The following is a 19,926-nucleotide window of genomic DNA, read 5'->3' on the forward strand; positions in this document are numbered from 1 at the left end:
GCATGAACATTGGCAACTCTCACACTGGGAATGTTTGTAACTTCATCTTTCTGATATCTGATACAAATTTATCAAGTTTTTGTTCATAGCAAATTTAGGAGAGAGTGCAGTAGCAAAATGTGATAATCTAATGTTACTATTTTAGCTGTTCTACAACATTTTTAATCTACATACCTATATTTTTACAGAGTTGACATCCCTTATCCTTAAGAAAGGATTTAAAGTGACAAAGTGATAAAAACCTGGGTTTTTGCACAATGCCACGGGCCTGCTTTGGAGAAGGCAATGGCAGCACAAGTCAGCAAAAGAGGGTTCTTTTAACTCCTGCTCCTCCAGCCCTCCTCATTAAAAGCTATTTAATCTAATTCTCAGCAGTAGGAAACCAAACAGAAGCTCTTTATGAACACAGGCAAGAAAGTCCATACAAAAGAAAGAAGCAAAACAAACAATGAGAAACTTACAGTGTAAAAAAGCTCTAACAAAATAAGCCACAGCAAGTTACCCTATGTGCCATGTTTGTAAAATATTTATCAAATCAAATTAATACTAAGCCAATTAGAACAAAATCTTGGACTCAGTGTAAACCAATACAGAAGTCTCAATAAAGAGCAAATGGAGATAAAAGCAAGCAGAATAAATAGTCATTAAAAGAATATACATAAGAAGTGTAGAGACTTGTAACAGATTTGCAATTGTAGCACACAACTGTGAAGTTTTAGATTTGCAGTCAGCAAACCCATATAACTTGAAATAGTCAAGAGAACCAAGGAAAAATCTAGTGGGGAAAAAGAAAAAAAAAACAAAAAAACCCAAACAACCCAGATCCCATAGGATAAAAAGAAGGATCAATCCTTAGAAAGTTGGCTTAGAGGACTCAATTTGCCACAAAAGCTAGGTAAACCCAGCAAAATCCAACCTCACAGAGATCCTCATTGGCACCTTCACTTTTATGAGCTGGGCTCCCCACTTGAAGAAAATCTCTCCTGGCACAGCTGGGCAAGGGTGTCAGTGCCAGCTGTTCCCCACAGCCCCTGTGGACAGTACCAGCACACCAGGGGACACACGGCACAAACACTGGTCCAGCTGCCAGCCAGGGAACAAACATGCAGAGCGTGGTGAAAGGACAAGACGCAGTGATCACAAACTGAAACACAGGAAACTGTTTAAACATAGAGATAAGAAACCTTTTTAACTGTGGGGGTGTGGGTGGCCAGGTGCTGGAACTGGTTGCCCAGAAAGGCTGTGGAATGTCCGTGCTTCAAGATGCTAAAATCTGTGGGATGTGGCTGGCCCTGGGCAGCCTGCTCCAGCTGAGCCTGCTTTGAGCAGGGGATTGGAGCAGATGGTCACCAGAGGTGCCTGCCAACCTCAGCCCTTACTGCACTTCTGTGAGCTTAGGGGAGATGGTGGGAACACAAAGCTTGCCAAAATATAAAGTCAGATTTTTGTTGTTTCCCCACACGTGCACTAGAATGTGAGTCTCTTACATGAAAAACTGGTTGAAAATGGTTTCAACTCATTTTTTCCTGTGAATTAAAAAAGGTTGTTTTCCAACATACTGTAGAGCTAAATGAAATAAAGGAAAAGAGGGGAGGGGAGCTGACCCACTGGCTGCATAGGGATCTCGAGAAGGATGGGGTGGGTAATCAAACAAGGCAAAAGGACTGGGAACAGACAAGGATGCTTGGCTCCCCTTTGCAGCTTCCATGAAAAGGCAGAGGTAGTTATGAAGGCATATGCAATAACTACATAATTACATAAAATCATCTTCGTGATACAGCCAAATGATACTCATCACACCCTACTCTGAGAAAATAAAGATGGAGAACTCTGCATTGCAGATGAATTCTTATTTTAAAATGGAGGAGTGTGAAGGAGGAAAAATAGAAATTTGCTAAGCACAGAAAAAGTGATTAGTCTCTGTATATAACTGGAAATATGTAAAATACTATTTCATTAGTGCTCTCCTTTGAGCTCCAAAAATAAAAAATATTGTGCTTATCAATGACAAATACACATTTATATTCACAAAAATATAAATGTATCAATGCATTTTTAAAAATACATTTAACACTAATGTCTAAAATATGAATAATATAGAAGATAATTCTTGATAGTATTAAACACTTAAGAGTTCTTTACATCCACAGAAAGTGCTGTATGAACAGTAACTAATTGTGGTAGGTAAAAATATGCTGACTTTGACTCAATTATTACCCTGACTCCAGATTCAATCAGAACAAGAGTGTGTTGGCAATAACTCAAGAAATGACAATTTGCTAGAACAGATCGAAAAATTAAAGCACTAGACACATTTAGAAATCCATAAAATATCTGTCACCAAAAAGTCAGTATGTTTATTTTTAATTGTATGCAGACTGAGTCCAATAAAATGAAAAGTGTTTCTATCGTCAGTTGGGCAACTGATTGATTACTCATCATTAGACCTGAATTGTAACAGAGTGCCTTTGGCATGTGGAGAAATCTGCCGGTAGCCATGTACTGCCTTACAACTTTTCTCTTGAGCCTTCAAAAGGATGTACATGCACAATCTTTGTTATAAACATTTTTCCCTTCTTACCTGAAAGTATAAAACAAGCAGCAGTAAAGAGAAGCATTATTATTTGCATTAAGCAAATAAAACCTTTTTAACTTACATATTTAAGTCTTACACCTCACTTCTACCTCCCTCTTCATCTTAAAATTTCAGTGTAATGAAAAGCAAGTCACACACAAGGGACTCTGCCTTCAGATTCTCTGTTAATTATCATAGCAGAATCGCCAGGCCAGTACAGTATTTAAGCTCTCTGCATGAGCTAGCAAGGCTGTATTTTGATTCTGCAACTTGTTTGCACAATATCAATCATAACTAAGTAAGCTATAACCAACATTTTCAGAGGCTCCAGTGCCAACATTAATGCAGTATGACACAGCAAATATGAGAAGCTGACCAGCTTTAATACATTAAAGTACATTTATATTTGAGGATGTGTGATACTGAAAAACCTGTTTATGAATCCCAGTTTTTGGGAAAAACTGTTTTTCAGTTTTCCTTAAGGGTGGAACACTGACAAAAAAAGAAACGAAGTTTAGAAATGCTGACATTGTTAAATCACAAACTGTAATAATGATGTGTTCCTATGTTTCATAAGAAATGCTTCTACACTCCAAGAAAATAATTATGACTTCCAAAACCATCAAAACACAATAATTATAGCACTAATTACTCCAGTGAATCCAGAGCCAACTATAACTACGCTATTAATTCCATCATAACTCTCAAATATACCAATTTGGACTGGATCTCCCTTACACACTCTATAAGCATATTGATAATTGTTTTTATTTCCCATGAAAGAGCAATCACCTGACTTAAAATTTGCTTATAGTATCATGTCTGTAACTCCATGTTGAGATGGTTGAACAATTATTTCTTTAGTTAATCATTACCTGATAGCACAGTATTAACTTCATTCAGCCAACTATGTAATACATGGCTATTTTCAACTATGGGCTGAAAACTGCGAAGCATGTCCTGAAATTTTATGACTTACTAAAGCCTCAGGAAACCATATGCCTCTGCCTCTCAAACATTTACTGATCTGACACATCTGTGTGCGTTGCTCCTGCGAAAGATCACACTGGTTTAAACAGGCACTGCTGCAAATAGCAAATGACTACCAATTTATAGAACAAGGTATTACACTGTTCAAGGCATTCTAGTAATCAGCTTACCAGATACTCCTAAAAGTGTTGTTGCACACTTTTAAGTTTTGAAGAGAGTTCTGCCTGCATTAATTTGTTCTATGATTACAGATGCCAAACCATTTTGCATAAAGTAGAAAGGTGCTTAAGATTATGATACTTCCAGCCCCTGCCCTCATATAGTAAGTGCACATTCTCAAAAAACTCTTAATGAGTAAGCTCTGCAGGAATCTGGCTTGCCATGTGGTTGGGGCTTCTTGGTTTCATGCTGCCAAAATGAAGTTAGACATTTTAAATGTATGTCACCTTTTCAGTGCCATCCTAGAGTGTCATCCTTCAGCTGGCACAGAACAGGACGAATCTTGGCTTCACTGAGTCAAGATATCACACCATTGTGAACAGTTGTTTAAATTATGACTGTCTGCCTTCAGACTAGTAGCTTATTCCATGGCATTCTGTAGTGTTCTTTCCACAACAAATTATAGCAAACAGCTTCAAGTTAAATTCCACTTCAAGAATAAAGAAACTCCAAAAGTACATATTCATTCTTTATTTTATTAAAGCAAGATTTGTTCTGCTGAAGGAATGAATTAATTTATAGCTGCAAAACAAACAAGGAACAAAACCTTTGCTTCTGGGCATGCTCAGAACTATGCTATTACAAATTTTTCTGAAAAATATTACCAGGAATTCTGTGATTCAGCAGATAAAACATTAAAGGAAAAAATTCAGTGATTTTAGTTACATTAGTGAGAGAGATACATTTTACTTTTCCTATCTGTCCCCAAAACACCAAAAGCTGAAAAGCCTTTATTTCCAGTATGAGTTTAGATTACTTTGTTCTCAGGCAGAGTGACCCCAAGGGAAAAAGAAAGGAAGACCAGCAAAGGAATCAAGAATCATCATCCCACTCCTGTTTCACACTATTCAGTGAAGTAAAGCAGACTCCCAAGCACAGGAACACCTGTACCAACCTGCCCTCTACGCTTCAGACTGGGACAACATCCTCTTCTGTTACCTGACACTGATTTACTTCCAAACAGAACATACTGCCCTGTAATTTAGCTCTTTACAACATAAAAAAAGAGATCCAAATACATGACTGAGAAAAACAATGGAACAATTAATCTGAAATAAAATGAGGAGAAGATACAGAGAAAGAACATCCAGTAACAGCACTGGATGAGTGTGTAGAATCCCTGTATCTTTACAAAACCACACTGTGTCAAACGACCACAGACAGGAGATACAGAGAAGCAGATAAAAAATTACAACATCAAGCAATTATTGCAAAATACATTATCAATAACAAGAACATGAAAACCACAAAAACACATTCTCATTTGGGCACAAATTTAGTATGAAACTTGAGCACAACTTCAGATGAAGCCATAGTTCCATTATTAAACAGAAATATCTCATTTATCTGAGTGCCAGGGAGGGATACTTTCATAACACAGTTACAAGAACATTGGATGCAAACCTGTCAGAAAGAACAAGAGAGCAAAAAACCCTATCAGCAAATTAACTGAAGAACTGCGAGGTGCAAGTGTCAGGCATCTAAAGTTTTGGGGGATTGCTATTTTGTTTGGTTAGCACCTGGCAAAATATGACTGGGTCACGCTCATGGTTAACCATACTAGTGAATAACAAAAATTTATCTGCTTAGAATTAAGGTTGTTTTGAAAGGCTGAATGAGTACTTTATGTGGGGAGAGGCTTTTAAAAATTATGAAATGTATAATAAAAACAATGAACTTACAGGTCAAAATTGCATATGCATTGAAGAAGACACGATAACATTTTTCTCAACTATTATAAAAGGTCCTGGTTCTAACTGCTGTCAATTTAATTCAAAAAGCATGACATTATCCCTCTCTAATCCAGCTCTTTTCTTGCTTCTCCATGTTAAGACATGCAAATGTACTGACAAAACATCTTTGTCCACTAACATTAAAAGAAACCTCTCCCCCCTCAAAAAACACAAAAGAAAAAAGGAAACACAAACAAAAATAGAAGCATCACCCGAAACCAACCAACCCGCATATCAATTTCAGAGAGAAAGTATTTCAGTTCTCAAGTTTGACATTTGTGTAGGCTCCACAATCATGTTTTGAAGTTTCAGCCATGATGCTAATGAAACAATGCTCTATTCCATACGGGCAGAAACTGTATTATATATCTAACGGGGAAGTGCTTGCCTGTTTCTCAAGACTCCAAAATACTTTTTCTCCTTTTTGCACGATATTGAATGTCTTTGCTATCTTTTGTTTTGCAAGTATGTTCATCAATTCTCTTTCCAAAGCAGTTTCTGCATTTACTTCTTACATCCCAGTCTTTCTGCTTTATCCTAGTAGTTATTGAGCATGCACAGAAGAGGTTTCTCTGAACACTGAGAAGTGAGGCACAGATTAACATCCAAGCCTACAGTAAACCTTATTTTGACAATGTCAGCCACAGAAATGTTTCCAGACTTGCACCTCAAGTCTTATTCTTCTAATAAATTCTTACATTTCATACTTTTTTTTTTGTTTTGCTTTTTTTTAAAGGAAAATATATAGCTAGTTACACTTCTATTTAAATATAACATTTTTCTTCTAAAAACCCCATCCTGATAAGAGGGTCTATTATAAAAAAAAAAAAAAAAAAAAAGACATTACAGTCTAAAAATATTAGTCATTCTATAGTCCTCAACACATTTTTATTACTCAAGATTTCAAGGAAAAGTTGTGCACTCAGTAAGACAAATGTACAATGAATGAGTATGGAGAACAAATATACACTAGTGTTCTTAAAGTACAATGTGCATTAAAACTTATTCACACACAAACTAATTCATGCTCTTCACATGTAAAATACTGTGAAAAGTAAGATGGAAGAAGTTAGATAGGAAAACACTCTTGTATCATAAAAATATGTTAGAATGGGACTTATCTATAGAGTTAAAGCTTTGCTTTAAAACAAACTTTATTTAAAAATCTTCTTTTGCTTTATCTAAAAATTAGCCTTTCTATAAAAACCATTCCTTTAAAACTTTGCTTTAAAAACATCAGTTTTATATTAGACAAAATATTAAATTATACAGGCACAATTAGTTAAGAGGGCTATAAGAACTTATATTATAGCCCTTAATTTTCCAGTGACTTGCAATACAGTCATAAGATTCTGTGTCTACTGACAACCATAAAAAAATTCATCCATAGAAATCAACTTTTATATAAAAAATAAAATAAATTAAAACAAAACAAATAACAAAATCTGTCAGACCATATTTCACTTGCAAATGAACTTACTTTCCAGCTGACACATGGACATCTTTTATTTATCTTGGGGAATATGCATATACACTAAAAAGATCCCCAAAATATTCTCTGAACATGTGGTTTATGATGACAGCTTTTATATTTCCTTCAGATACTGTATATTAAAATAAACCATTTCCAAGTCCACCTTTATCTCTGTCCAAATCCGTGACCCCTGACACTTCTGAAAGAAATGAATGAAGACTCAAGAACGGTTTTGTTTTCTGAGGAGAAAATGCACAGATGTGTTCAATGCCAGAGATAGCAGGGTCTTTTCCATGTTTTTCTCATGTTCTGAAAAATGTACCACTAGAGAATTTATGAAGACCTTTAAGGTAAAAGAGATTATATAATATATCAAATTGAAGCCCAGATTATTATGATGTTTAACTATGTGCTTAATTTACTATAAATGAACCATTAATCTTGGGTTTTAAAGCACAGAAACATCCGCAAGTCCAGCTTTATGTCTCCTAGCCACATTAAATAAACTGTCATCATAACAACTATTAAAAAAAGAAAGAAAACTAAGCCAAAACACCATGGGTTTGGGTTTCTTTGCCATAAAACTATAGCAGGTGGAACATCAGTGGCCAAACGTGAATCTCTATAGAATGTAATTTTAATTCAACCAGGCTTTTTCAACAAATATTTGAACTCTAATACATTTAGATGGATGCTGTGCTAGGTTTATTTAAATATTTTACTGACAGTTTAGAAAGAAAGTTCGACTTCTAGTCCATAAAAATTTAATCAAGACTACACCCAATAAAGTCAGAAAAGCACAGAACCCCAAACTCAAGGCTGACATTCTAAAACAACTCACTGCTGTTTGTTTGCATTGTAATTTTTCCATCCCCCTCACTAAGGAATGTGAAATTCACCTACAAACTTAATCAATAAGCTATTAAAAACAAATGAAAAACCCCCAAACCCAACCCTATATTTCTTTTAGGATTCGAGATTTCACTTCAGCCACCACCATTTGAACAGTCTCCTAAAGAGACATATTTCCCTACCAGCATGGTCCATTATTGCTTGATGAGAGCCCACAGTGACTTTTAGTCCAAAAGAAAAATGCTTTGGACATGATTTCAGGAACAAAAAAGTCAATACAAAACTGTGTAAATTGTATTTCATTTCAAGAAAGCACTGACTTGATCTGAATTGTATCATACTGCATTAATTTTAATGCCTTTCCACAGGCAAGTATATATTATGTGTTGAAGAAGGTGCACATATACACAAACACAAAATACGTACACAGAATTCAGCCCCGATTGAAGTATCTTCATTAAATTTCTAGCATAGCAACTGAGTCATCTTCTGCATTTTAGAATTATGTGAAAAAATTAAAATAGGCACAATTAATTAACATAGTTTCTAAATTACCTTATTATAGTGCACTGTTAGCACTGATAATACCATAATAACAATATGATACCATTCAAGGTCATTTTGCTGATGTACAGGTGAAGACTAGTAAATATGATTCTAAGTGCTTTTAACTCAAATCCACAACTTCTGCAGCTTTACACAGTAGAACAGTGCAATATATTATGTCCCCATATTCCAGGAACAAGAGCTGAGTTTACAGTTCTATTTGTTTCACATTAGACTGGCTTTGCACTTTCTGGAGCTCTAGCACTTCAACTGCATTGTCTATGACCTCCTTTTTTCCCCCTTCCTTCTTCCAGGTGCTGGCTATAAAAAAAGAAAAAAGAACTTCTTTTGGTAGCTAGCTCTCACCTGGCAGAACAAGACAGTTTCGAAGTAATGGTACAGCAGTTCTTCTAGAGGGCCTGTTCACAGTGCTAGGATGACCCCGATCTCCACTTACTTCCCAGTTCCTGACTTTGGAGGAAGCTTGCTCTGGCTTCTTGGGAAAAGATTCTGATGTGACTTTCTGCCTTTTTTCAGGAATCCCTGTTACAACTGTTGAGTTCAGAAAGGCCCTTTTTGGTTTCCTCCTCACCTTTAATTTTTTAGCATCAGGCTTTTCTTTCTTAGGGTGCTTTCCCACTGTAGTTTTCCTGGTCTGGCACCTGTGGATGGAGAAAGCAGATTTCTGGGCACAAGGTTGAAGTTGTCTTCTCATCCCCTCTTTCTGCTGTTTTTTAGTCCTGGATGTTTGTTTGCCTGTGGTTATTCTGTTTCCTCTCCTCCCCACAGTACATCTGACAGACTTAGATCCTGCAGCCTTTCTGGAAAAAACTGGTTCTTTTTTAGTGCCTTCTTTTCTCTTCCATATTGCTTTTGGAGTCTCCCTCTCTAACCACTCACTCCTGATAGAGGTCAGAGGAGTTTTGGTAATTCTATTAAATGGAATTAATCTATAATCTCCTTCTATCACTGAGTTCAAAGGTGAAATGATTAGGTGTTTAAAAGAGTTCTCAGATACGAGACAATCTGTTCTTTCTGTGGAAACAGAAGGTCCATCTGCCTTTTGACTTGAGGCTGCCTCATTCCCTTTATCTGGATCTGGCAGGAAAGATGCTGAAGAAGAACCATAGAAGTCTGACCAATTGAGTGACTTTGATGGTGTGCTTTCTCTCTGAGCATCAGCTAGTTTCTTCATGTTTGCATCAATGCTGAGACTTTTGAAAAGCTGGCGAACATGAGAGGGCTTTTTGGCCTTTTCTCCAACTGTACTCTTTGGAGGTGTTTTCAGAATTCGATTTGTCAGTGGGTCATAATATTTGAGAGAACACTGTTTGTATTTATACCTTACAGAGTCCTTGCTATCTGTGGAGTTATGATTTTTCCTCATTTTGGGAATATCTATAGGTTTACCTTTACCCTGTTTTACCTCTGGACACGAGAGTACATACACTACTGTTTTGGGCTGAACAGGACTCATGATCTTGCTATAGGACTCTGGAAGTTTAAGAGCACAGAGTCTAGTTTTCATGTTTGGAGTTTTTTCATTCTCCAGCCACGCGATGCTTGCTTTCTGATCAGCTGGATCAGATTCTCTTCTAGACATTTTCCTTTTTGCTACAGGGTAGTTCAGCAGACTTGTCTGGGTGCCATGGCTGACTTTAACCACCTGACATCTTGAAGCCAGGCGCCATGTCCTTTTCCTAGGCATTTTTACAATTTGTGGGTTGCATAGTGTATCTGAGGCTAAAGATGGGTTATCAAAATCAGAGCCACCACTTAAAGCATCATTAAATTCTGGCAATGCTTTAACTGGTGCACTTTCCGTTCTATTACCCTCAATAATATTGATCCTTTTTTCATCCTTTTGCTTTTTTTTCTTCATTCTCTTCCCTGCACAATTGGCTGAGGATTCACTGTTAAAATAGCAGCGAAAACGACCTTCCCTGAAATCCCGCACAAGTTCTTCAATTTTTATATCATCTTCATACATTATTTGAGACCAAGTCTTTCCCACAAAAGAAGGAGGCACGTGAGGCAGGGCTGGAAGAACTGGTTCTTCGGTATGAACTACAACATCCTTTTTCACTGCTTCTATTTTCTCTAATGACTCAGTTTTTAAAACAGAAGAGAGCTGTGTTCCATAGTCTTTATCTTGCAAACATACTCGGACCTCTTTTAGGAATTCTATATCTTTTATAGCTGCCTTGGGTAAGTCTGTTCCTACCTGTATTGATGCATCACAGTCAAAACTCATTTCAGAGCCCTCTAAATTAGTACAGTCCAGAAGTGATGAAAAAGGTACACAGGGATTATTCTCTTCTTTGAAATAAATTTCTTCAGATGTAGTTTCATGGCAGTATTTCAAAATTACATCTTCAATAGTTTCATCCACTGAACTTTCATCACCTCTGTTTGTCTTCATGTTTTTGCATCGTGCTAGTTGTGGGGATGTCCCAAGGTCTAGGGAGCTGCTGATACCCACAGTATCCCTGAGATGGAGATCAGACACCAGAGTTTCATCCTGAGTTCGTAAACTATCTCGCTTTGAGAGAGATTGACCTGAGGTAATAAAGAAAGAATTGCTGTGGCTGCGTGTAGGATTCTGATGAGAATCTGAAGGGTGTTTTGGGTGAACCAGTGCTGGAGCAGGATTCAAGCGTGGGTTCAACAACACATCACTGCTGCAGACCTCCATTGCTCTTTCATCACATCTGCTACAAAGAAACAGATTTGATCCTACCAAATCCCTAACATTTTTTCCTGTTTTAGGATTAACAGAGGAACTGTGGCTGGTAGGACTGAGAGAAAACTGCTGAGGTACAGGGCTCACAGCTGTAAACTGACCTTCATGGCTATGATTCGCAATTCGAGCATTTTTCAGAGTTACCCATTTCTTATCGCTACAAATGCCGATAGACTGCTGGGATATTACTGGAACACGTTCCTGGCCTCCGTGAAGTTTTTGAAAACCTGCTTGTGTTACAAAAGTTTTCTTTGTACCCTCACGAGACAGGCATGGAACAGAAGAGCCTATTTCACGAATGGACTCCTGGTCTTTGCTGGAAATCTCCTGTTTCTCACTGCTCCTCTTTTTCTGCATCTCTTCTGAAGACAGGCAAGAAATCCTAGGAGCCTCCAGAGTGACAGGGGGTGGCATGTCATCATAGGTTGGTCTAAAGGGCAGGGGAGAAAAAAACAGCTTATATAAATACTGTAAATACACTTAAATTTGTCAAGCAATAGCAGTGTGGGGGTTTTTTAAGAGTAATTACCTAAACTGCATCACTTATAATGAACAGACTAAAATTACTGTTTCTGCTACTTTAGCAGAGATACTAAATTTTTTAAAATTATGGAGGGGGAAATGCTCCATAAAGCTAAAGATAAGACTAATCTCCAGATTGTTATCACTCTCTTCATGCAACCGTCAATTAAGAATGGCCAAACATAGATTATAATAATTTTATAAATACAGCAAAGCAGGAAAAGTAAAGATATTTCTTTTATTTGAAGTGGTAAGCCTATGAAGAGGTTATTTCACTGGTCATACTATCATTACTTAAAATTGAGCTTTTGAAGAGAAATGGAACATAATAATAGTATAAAACCATCGTTGAGAATAAATGCCCTTTACTCTACAAAACATGGCTGCCTGATAGGAACTCTGCACATGTGGCCAAGGAATTCCATGCTTACTGTTTCTCACAGACATACCACAGCTTCTGATTCACTCCAGTAAGAAGCCAAGTCAGGATTGTTCAGCCTCGCTGTGACAACAGATTTTTATATATTCTGTAACTGGCAGTTCTGTCTTTTGGATTGCCTCAAACACAAGGGTTTGTGTCTTGCAGATTTAACACAGCTGACAGACGTGGACTATTTGCAACACAGGAACCCACAAGGCTTCAACATGTAACAGCTGGGCAAATCCAATGAAAACAATTTTTAAAATATGTAAATATAACTGAAGTAAAGAATATTGTGTTTCACTCGAAAATTATGACCAGACCTTGTGAGACCCAAATGGATGCTTACTTTTGACGTCTGATATGGCAGACATCAGCTAACAGAAGCATTGTGAACAAATTTGATAGTACTTTCCTTTTATAGTAATTCCTTGGTAATATAACTAAGAGTACATAAAGCTAAGGGAAGTAAGACTGATGAAGCAAGAGAAACCTCATATAATGAAACATTAAAAAAGAAGAGGACTATTCTATTACTATATGATTGCAAAGTAATCAAATAGATCAGATAATCAAACAATGCCTGTCAGCTGAACTGCTGCTTTGCCCTTGCATGGATTCTTGGTCACCTAAGTTCTGAAAGGCCTAAAGGGAAGGCCAAATGCAGCAGAAATAATCTTTTTACTTCCTAACTTCAGAGTTCTTCCATCTTTACATGAAACATCTTTGTGTCCTGGCATCTGGACATTGCTGAAAGACTAAATATAAAACTAAATAGATTTTCATATGGAGAAACTATGGCAAACTCCTGAGTCTCTAGCTCAGTTAACAGCCTACAGGTACTTTTCAAAAATTACTTTTAAGCAAATGTCTCTGGGGGGAGAAGAGAACAGAACTACAGTTTTATATAGTTAGGAACTTCTGACAGTTTTGCTACAAATTACCCCCCTAAGTAGAATGAAGATTTACTTTCTAAAATGCTCAATATTATTTCTTTAGGTAATAAACTTACATATTTAGAGGAAGGAATGATTTGATGGTTTGTGGGTGTTTGGTTTTGTTTTGTTTTTTTACTGGGGGAGAACAACAACATGCTTTGAAATTCAGTATAAGGCAAAGCTCTGATGAATTTTTCTTTTTTCCACATAACTACTAGGTATACTGGTTCTGTAAAACAAATCAGTTTTTACAAATATTTCCATAACCTTTTAAAATGGCACATAAAGATCCCTTGTGTGAATTCAGATAAATAGTAAAAACAGGTATTTAAAGCACTGAGTGAAACTGTGTATAAATCCAAGTGTTTTAACATGAGAAAGAAGAGAACCAAAATCTTACCTCAGGTGTCAATTAAGACCATGACTTTCTTTTCAGAGCAGGACCACAAAATAAATCTATTCACAGTTTGTTTTCCATTTTTGCTTTTCTTCCTCCAAACTCTGTCTAGATTTGGGGTTAACTCTTCCCCCTTCTTCCTCCAACTTAATCTAGATTTTGTGCATTATTTTTCTAATTTTTCTATTCCTTCTTCCAATAACTTAGAGGAACATGGTAGTTTGTTTTTCCTTGTTAGCAGGTTTCATTCACCAAGGGAACAATCTTTTATTAGTGACACCTCAAGAAAGGGCTTTTTTCATTTGGATGTTGCTTTAAAATGAATCCTGCATTTTCTCCATGGCAAAAAAATGGTGAATATTCTCAAGATACTGCAATTAAATCTATTTATTTAAGATGGGAGGACAATTTATTTACTTGTAGTGATGTGTACATCATGCCCTGGACTAGTGTGGTATAGACATGCATATTAGCTGATTCTGCCACACCTTTTGTCTGAAAGCACATCAGTGAGTGCTTTCAGACAAAATACCCTTCTGCTTGTCAGACATATAGCAGAGTTGTATATTGAGAAACACTGTACTGGGATCAAACTGGGACTTTTGTCTGACTTTCAAAACATAACAAATGAGGAATGAGATTTAATTGATTTTCCTTCACCTACAGAGAAAAATTTAACATACTGATCCTCTAACCACTCTTGAAACATGCACATGATAAATAAAGAGAATACTTTTCAAAATCTGAGTATTAATGAATTGGCCAGTTAATGTAATTCAAGTATTAACTGAACATGTGAACTGCAAGGATAATGAAAAAATAAACATGTAAATACTTACCTGACATAATCAACAAACCAAAATTATGAAGTCTTTCAAAACATACCATAAAATATGCTGCTAAATATATATAAAGCCCAGAATTATAAAATTTAGAATAAAATATATAAAGCTCAAATTTGAAGAATTTGTAAACACATGTGAGATTGTACAGTCTGTTATTGTAAGTGCTGACCTATATACTCCTCCTCTTTTCCAGGTCTTCACATTTAAATACTATCTGGTGTTGTTTCAAATCCATAAGTAGTGAAAAGGAGTTTAAAAGTGCAGAGACAACACAAAAGCAATATATTTGCATGCTGTTTATATAAATACATGTCTTTCTAAATTGTCTTCATTGAGCAAGTTTCACCTCGAATGGGCCAAATTTACTGCTCAACAGTAGAACAGAAATAGGAATTCATAACACATGCATTCCACTACCACGTATTAAGGAAAAAAAAGCCTTCTGTATTATACCTGCTGTCATGGTACCTGTGGGGATGATGCTGTAAAACATCTTGCAGGAAACGCTCCATTAAGCTACTGGTACCCATACGATTCCTACAGTATGTTGTAAAATGTCTGTGCTGGGAGCTGAAAATATGCTGGTGAAAGATAAAACAGATGATTAGTCTAATACTACAGCTAGCACACAGGCCTATTCCTAAAAATTCCTTCCCAGCTTAAATATTACACCATTGCTATGAAAATACTTAAATAAAAAGAAAAATATTCAGCTTTTTCTATTTTAAAGCCTTGATTGAAATTTTTAAGTATGCTTAGGCAGTCTCAATGCTAAAATGTATCAAAACATCTTTTTGAGTTGGAACTTAAATTAGTGGTTCTGGTAGCTGCTGACAAATCTCTTCTAACTAGTACAAATACTCTCACAAATCTCATAGCTGCTCACAAGTCTCTTAACCAGAACAAATACTCTAAATTTATCCATAAATGACTTATAATATTCTTGAACTTCGTATGAGCAAACATCCTGTAATTCACTCTAACTAACAAGATTTTTCTTAAGTGTAGATGATTAAATAGGCCTCTACTTTCTAATTTAAAAAGTCTAAAAGACAGGAGACTGACAGAGCTAAAGAACTGAAAATAGTTGATCAAACATCTTCACCCTTGATATAAAACATATTACTGTAACCCTAACACTTTACAATACATACAGATCTCAAGATTAAAGACACAGAAAAAAACATAATGAATGCAATGCACAGCCAAGTGCCACTTTGGAAAAGCAGACTGCAGCAGCCATGCCACTCCACCAGCATCTTTTATAACAGGTAACAAATAAGCAAGGTATCTTACTCAGTGCACATATTGTGCAATTCACAAAGTGCTTATTTTTCACTCAGTATTGGTTGTTCAGCGCAGAAACTGGTATTTTATAAGCTGATAAAGCCTTTAGGTAGTCCTTGCTATCTGCTGCCAAGTTATGCAGAAGCTGTCTCACCTGTTCCAGATTACTGTAGTGTACATGGCAACAGTTGCAGTATCCTTGTCTATTTTGCACAGTGGATGCTCCAGGCCGAGGACGTTCTTGTCCACTTCTGCGTAAACTGAAAGAAGCAGGTAATATTATCAAGACATGTTGGGTTGTTTAATCCATGTCTTTAGCACAGAAATTCTAAATATCTATCTTACTACAAAGATGGGAAAAACTTGCAAGATAAATGTTTCTATTTTAGAATTGTAATGGTAAGTGGTACTATGTATTTTAAAGTATTCTCAAGCAAATTTCACTAAAGAAATTTTTCCTTAAATGCAGAACAAAGAATAACAGCTTGAAGGCACAGTTAGCTGAAATCTGAAAATAATTACCTCTAAAGAAAAAGGCAGAGTCATATTTTCATTTGTCTTTTTGTCAGTATTTTGAAATAAAAGAAAAAAAGACCAAGGACACCTGACACTGACACAGTAGTTTTGGGCACTACAATGTGCCTTCCCTACAGTTTTTAACAGTACATGGGTATAAGGCACAAAGGATCTCCATCATACACTTAATCCATATTGTATCACTGTCATCCATTACACAAGGTAACAGATAAGGCTGAAAAGCAGATTTTTCCCATTTTACTTTGGTAAGCAGTAAGCTGGATGCCAGTCAGATCATCACCTAACTTACCTGCTACTGCTGTCCTGCTGTGGAGAGCCCTCAACACCATGTCTTTGGATTCCTACAGAAAAACAAAAACAACCACCAAAAAATAAAAAAAACCCAAGCAAACACATGTACAAAACATAAAAACCAACAGAGTATCGTGGAGATGGAGAGTTTTACCTGTAGCTAGCTACTTCTCTTACACTGCATTTGTCAAAACTACTATTTTAAAGGAAGATAAAAGGTTTAGTAAGTTCAAAAAAGCATTAAGAGATCCTTTTGTCGGCAAAGTTCATCCAAGAACTTCAGAAAATAAGCTTTACTCTTTCATGGCTGAGGCGAATGAGAATTTTTCTACTGACTTGTCTGGGTTCAAGACTAGGCAATCTACATTGCTACTGTGACATCCATGATCACTGAGAGAAAATGTAAAATGTCTCAATCAGCTTACAACAGGACAAGAAACTTACACCTACATGGAAATTTTGTGGATTATTCAAAAGTCACGCTTTCCACCTAAGCTCCATAATGAAATTTAAGAAATCCAAGTATGCAATTGAACTACAAGGTGAACTAATGCTTCTACTGATAATTATTATGTACTCAAATGTAATTGCAATGAAAATTACTTTCAACTTTTTGAACTTACCTTGTGCTGAAGAAGCAGAAGCTTCATCAGATCGTTTGATTCTCTCAAACATCTGTAAGTAAAAAATTTTTTAAAAGTCAATCCATCCTCATACCATATCCTGAAGCTCCTCCTTCAGTCCAAGCTACAAGCTCTTCAGAAGCTCTATACTGTTTCAGCTATAGACCAATATTTGACTTAAATGAAGCTGCAATTCTAAAGAGAAACTTCTGCTTTACTAGGTTACCCTAGTATTATATTTAACAATATATTTTAGCTTTGATAAAAGGGGATAACTTTTAATTAATGAAATCAAATACTATACTTACAAGCACAGCCTAGACTCTGTTAGGTTATTAAGCAATAACCGTATCAAATTAATGTAATTACTTAATTTCCTAAGTCACCTTAACAATTGAGATGAGATATATATGTAAAAAAACCCATATGAGACCTACACCACACAAAGGAATTACCTAGGCTGGAAAAGTAATCCTTATTACTCAAAAGATCTGCAAATCAATTTTTAATCTCACAATTTTTAATAAAAATATGACTGCAGCAACAAGCAGTTACATTCTTTAGGGCATCCAAACACAAAGGACTTCCAGGTGTCACATAAGCCTTTTACGCCATGGAACGCAAGTGTTAAATCAGCTTTCTAGCACCTACCTTAGAGTCACCGACCTTCCTCATCCACCAAAGCTGACTCCAGACTAGCAAACAATAAATGTCGAACAGGAGGCCATTTGCAGTGCAGGACACTTCTCTCATCCCATCTGGCAACAAGGAAGAGCCTTTTAAAATAACATCAATAATGCATGTTTCCCACGCCCGAAGGCATGTAAATTTTTCTGTACCATTTTGCAAACAGTTGAACAAATGGATAAATCTTTTTGAAGTCTGCAGCACATCTTTTTTAATATGGAAGTAATTTTGACAGTCTTTCCTATATAAATGTTAACCATTCCTTCTGGAATACCTTTGTTTCTTCTTTCTTCCTCATGGGCCCTGTGTACTATACATTGTTGTCATTTCCCAGACTATGCACTGCCCACGATAAAATACCTGGGATGTTGTAGCATTTATGGTCAGAAGGAATATCTTAATACCTCAACTTTAAACACACCCCCGTCCCCCAAAACAAAACAATCCACCAGAACACCAAACTCATCCTACTTCCCATTGTGTTGTAACTTACGTAATAATATTAAAAAACCAAATAAACAAGAAACCCCAGCTGTTCTTATAAACCTTTTCATCTGGCAGCTGAGAAAAGCTTTTTTGAGAGATCAGCTGTTCTCAGTCATCCTGTTCTATTTCCTATACACAGCCAGGACCCAAAAGACAGTGATGGAAAAACACAGAAGACTATCCTTCATGAGTGTTGCTTTATGTAAAATAACTCATTCCACGTGCTGGAAGTCAATTTACTGCTATTTTAAGTCTTACTGTATACAATCTTACGATAAAGCTAAAAGTATGGCAAGAGTGTAGCAACCACAGAGGAAGCTACCCCACGGACGAGGCAGTCAGACAGCAGTTCCACAGCCAGCAGGGGACACCACAACCATTCATCCCTCTCCAGCGCCCCAAAAGGAGATTAAAGCACCTCGACACAACAATGTTTCATTCCATCTCAAAAATGCCAAGCAGTGGCAACAGCAACATGTTAGAGGATGGTTTGTTGCTTCTTTATTTCAAGGACTAATTTCAATGGTGAGGTGCTACTGGGAGTTCACTCAGCTGCAAGTACAATCCCATTTAAATTGAGTTAGGTGCAAAGTAACTTTAAACAGGCCAGAACTAGGAAAATAACTATACTGAATGACACCTGTCTGGATCTCCTTGTTATCTTTTTACAGTTCAAGGAAACTCAATGGGCCAGATTTTCTCACTGGAGGAGAGGTGTGATAGGTAAAAGTGGAAAAAGTCCAGCTATTGCTTAGTAGCTAACAGAAAAACATCTTACAGGAAAAACAATCTCTTTATACCAGTGTTTTATAAGACCACTAGTGTACAGGACAAAGACATAAGTCTGACCTCAAGCAATATACAGCTTGCTTATCATCTGAAGTCAAGCTTAAATCACAAGCTAATAATATTAGGAAATCTGCTACGCAGATGCCTTATTTATGTTGCCAAAATCTGGATGGCCTAACTGAGATCCTTACCTTTTAAAAAAAAGAGACTACAGCTATAAATCCACAAAGGATTTTTCAGATGAAAGGAAAGACTGCATAATTCTACCTTAGTTAAGATATTTACAGCCAGAAGTATCTTAAACTGTTGGATTAAAGAGTAAATAATACCTGTTCAAAATTAAGTTTAAACATTTTACAACCAAAAAATCCTTTAAATTGTAACAAATGTAAAAACAACCAGTTACATACAGAAATATTTGATTTTATAAAATTCTAACCAAGCTATTTTAGCAGCTGTCTCTAAAATTAATGCTTCGTTTTAGTTTCATTGAATTACTCTGTGTACAGCAGGTAGAGAATAAAAATTTCAATCATACTTAACAAGGCAACCAAAAGCCATGAAACATACACATTAAAAAAATTTTAAATAACAATTTAAAAAGCAGTAATAATCAGTGGTGCATTCTTATAGTAACTGGGTGTCAAAGGTATCAGATAAACTCTCCAGACAGTGTCACTCTTGCACTGCAACAAGTAAAATAAGAAGAGTTAAAAGGCAATAAAAACTGTTCCTCGAAATACACCTCATAAAAACCTCTACCACCCCTTCACCTGAGCGCAACTGTACTGGGCAGGCAGAGGGAGAACAAGGGGAAAACTCTCCCCTAAACAGAGGGCTTGCCTTCCCACAGCACTACCACAAACAGGGAGGCGGCGGCTCCTTTCAGGAACGGCCTCTGCCCCGCGGCCTCAGCGCACCGGCGCAGGCCCCGTCCCGGCAGCGCCGCGCCCGCGGTGCCCACCCCACCT

General features: G+C 36.6%; 1 protein-coding gene across 2 annotated transcripts; it reads right to left on the reverse strand.

Moving 5' to 3' along the window:
* Window positions 1–4,240: 4,240 nt before the first annotated feature.
* ZDBF2 (zinc finger DBF-type containing 2) lies at window positions 4,241–19,871 on the reverse strand. Of its 2 annotated transcripts, none has more exons than XM_017735760.1 (6): window positions 17,645–19,871; window positions 16,994–17,045; window positions 16,369–16,420; window positions 15,697–15,802; window positions 14,724–14,836; window positions 4,241–11,562 (listed from the first exon to the last, which is right to left on the reverse strand). In XM_017735760.1, exons 1-6 carry the CDS (start codon window positions 17,744–17,746, stop codon window positions 8,745–8,747), a joined length of 3,243 nt encoding a protein of 1,080 aa, XP_017591249.1. In that variant the 5' UTR covers window positions 17,747–19,871; the 3' UTR covers window positions 4,241–8,744. The 2 variants fall into 2 exon arrangements, with proteins under 2 accessions (XP_017591249.1, XP_017591248.1); XM_017735759.1 differs by having other exon boundaries at window positions 14,709–14,836; window positions 17,645–19,870.
* Window positions 19,872–19,926: the final 55 nt, after the last annotated feature.

Source organism: Corvus brachyrhynchos, unplaced genomic scaffold, assembly GCF_000691975.1.
Source record: "Corvus brachyrhynchos isolate BGI_N302 unplaced genomic scaffold, ASM69197v1 scaffold255, whole genome shotgun sequence".
Lineage (NCBI taxonomy): Eukaryota > Metazoa > Chordata > Aves > Passeriformes > Corvidae > Corvus > Corvus brachyrhynchos.

Coding starts and splice junctions, on each gene's coding strand:
- ZDBF2 (XM_017735759.1), bottom strand. CDS start 17,746: ATGAGAGAAGTGTCCTGCACTGCAAATGGCCTCCTGTTCGACATTTAT. Junction 15,803..16,368: donor CAGCAGGACAGCAGTAGCAG/GTAAGTTAGGTG, acceptor TGCTTCTTTCAG/TTTACGCAGAAGTGGACAAG. Junction 14,837..15,696: donor ACTACAGTAATCTGGAACAG/GTGAGACAGCTT, acceptor ATCTTTCACCAG/CATATTTTCAGCTCCCAGCA.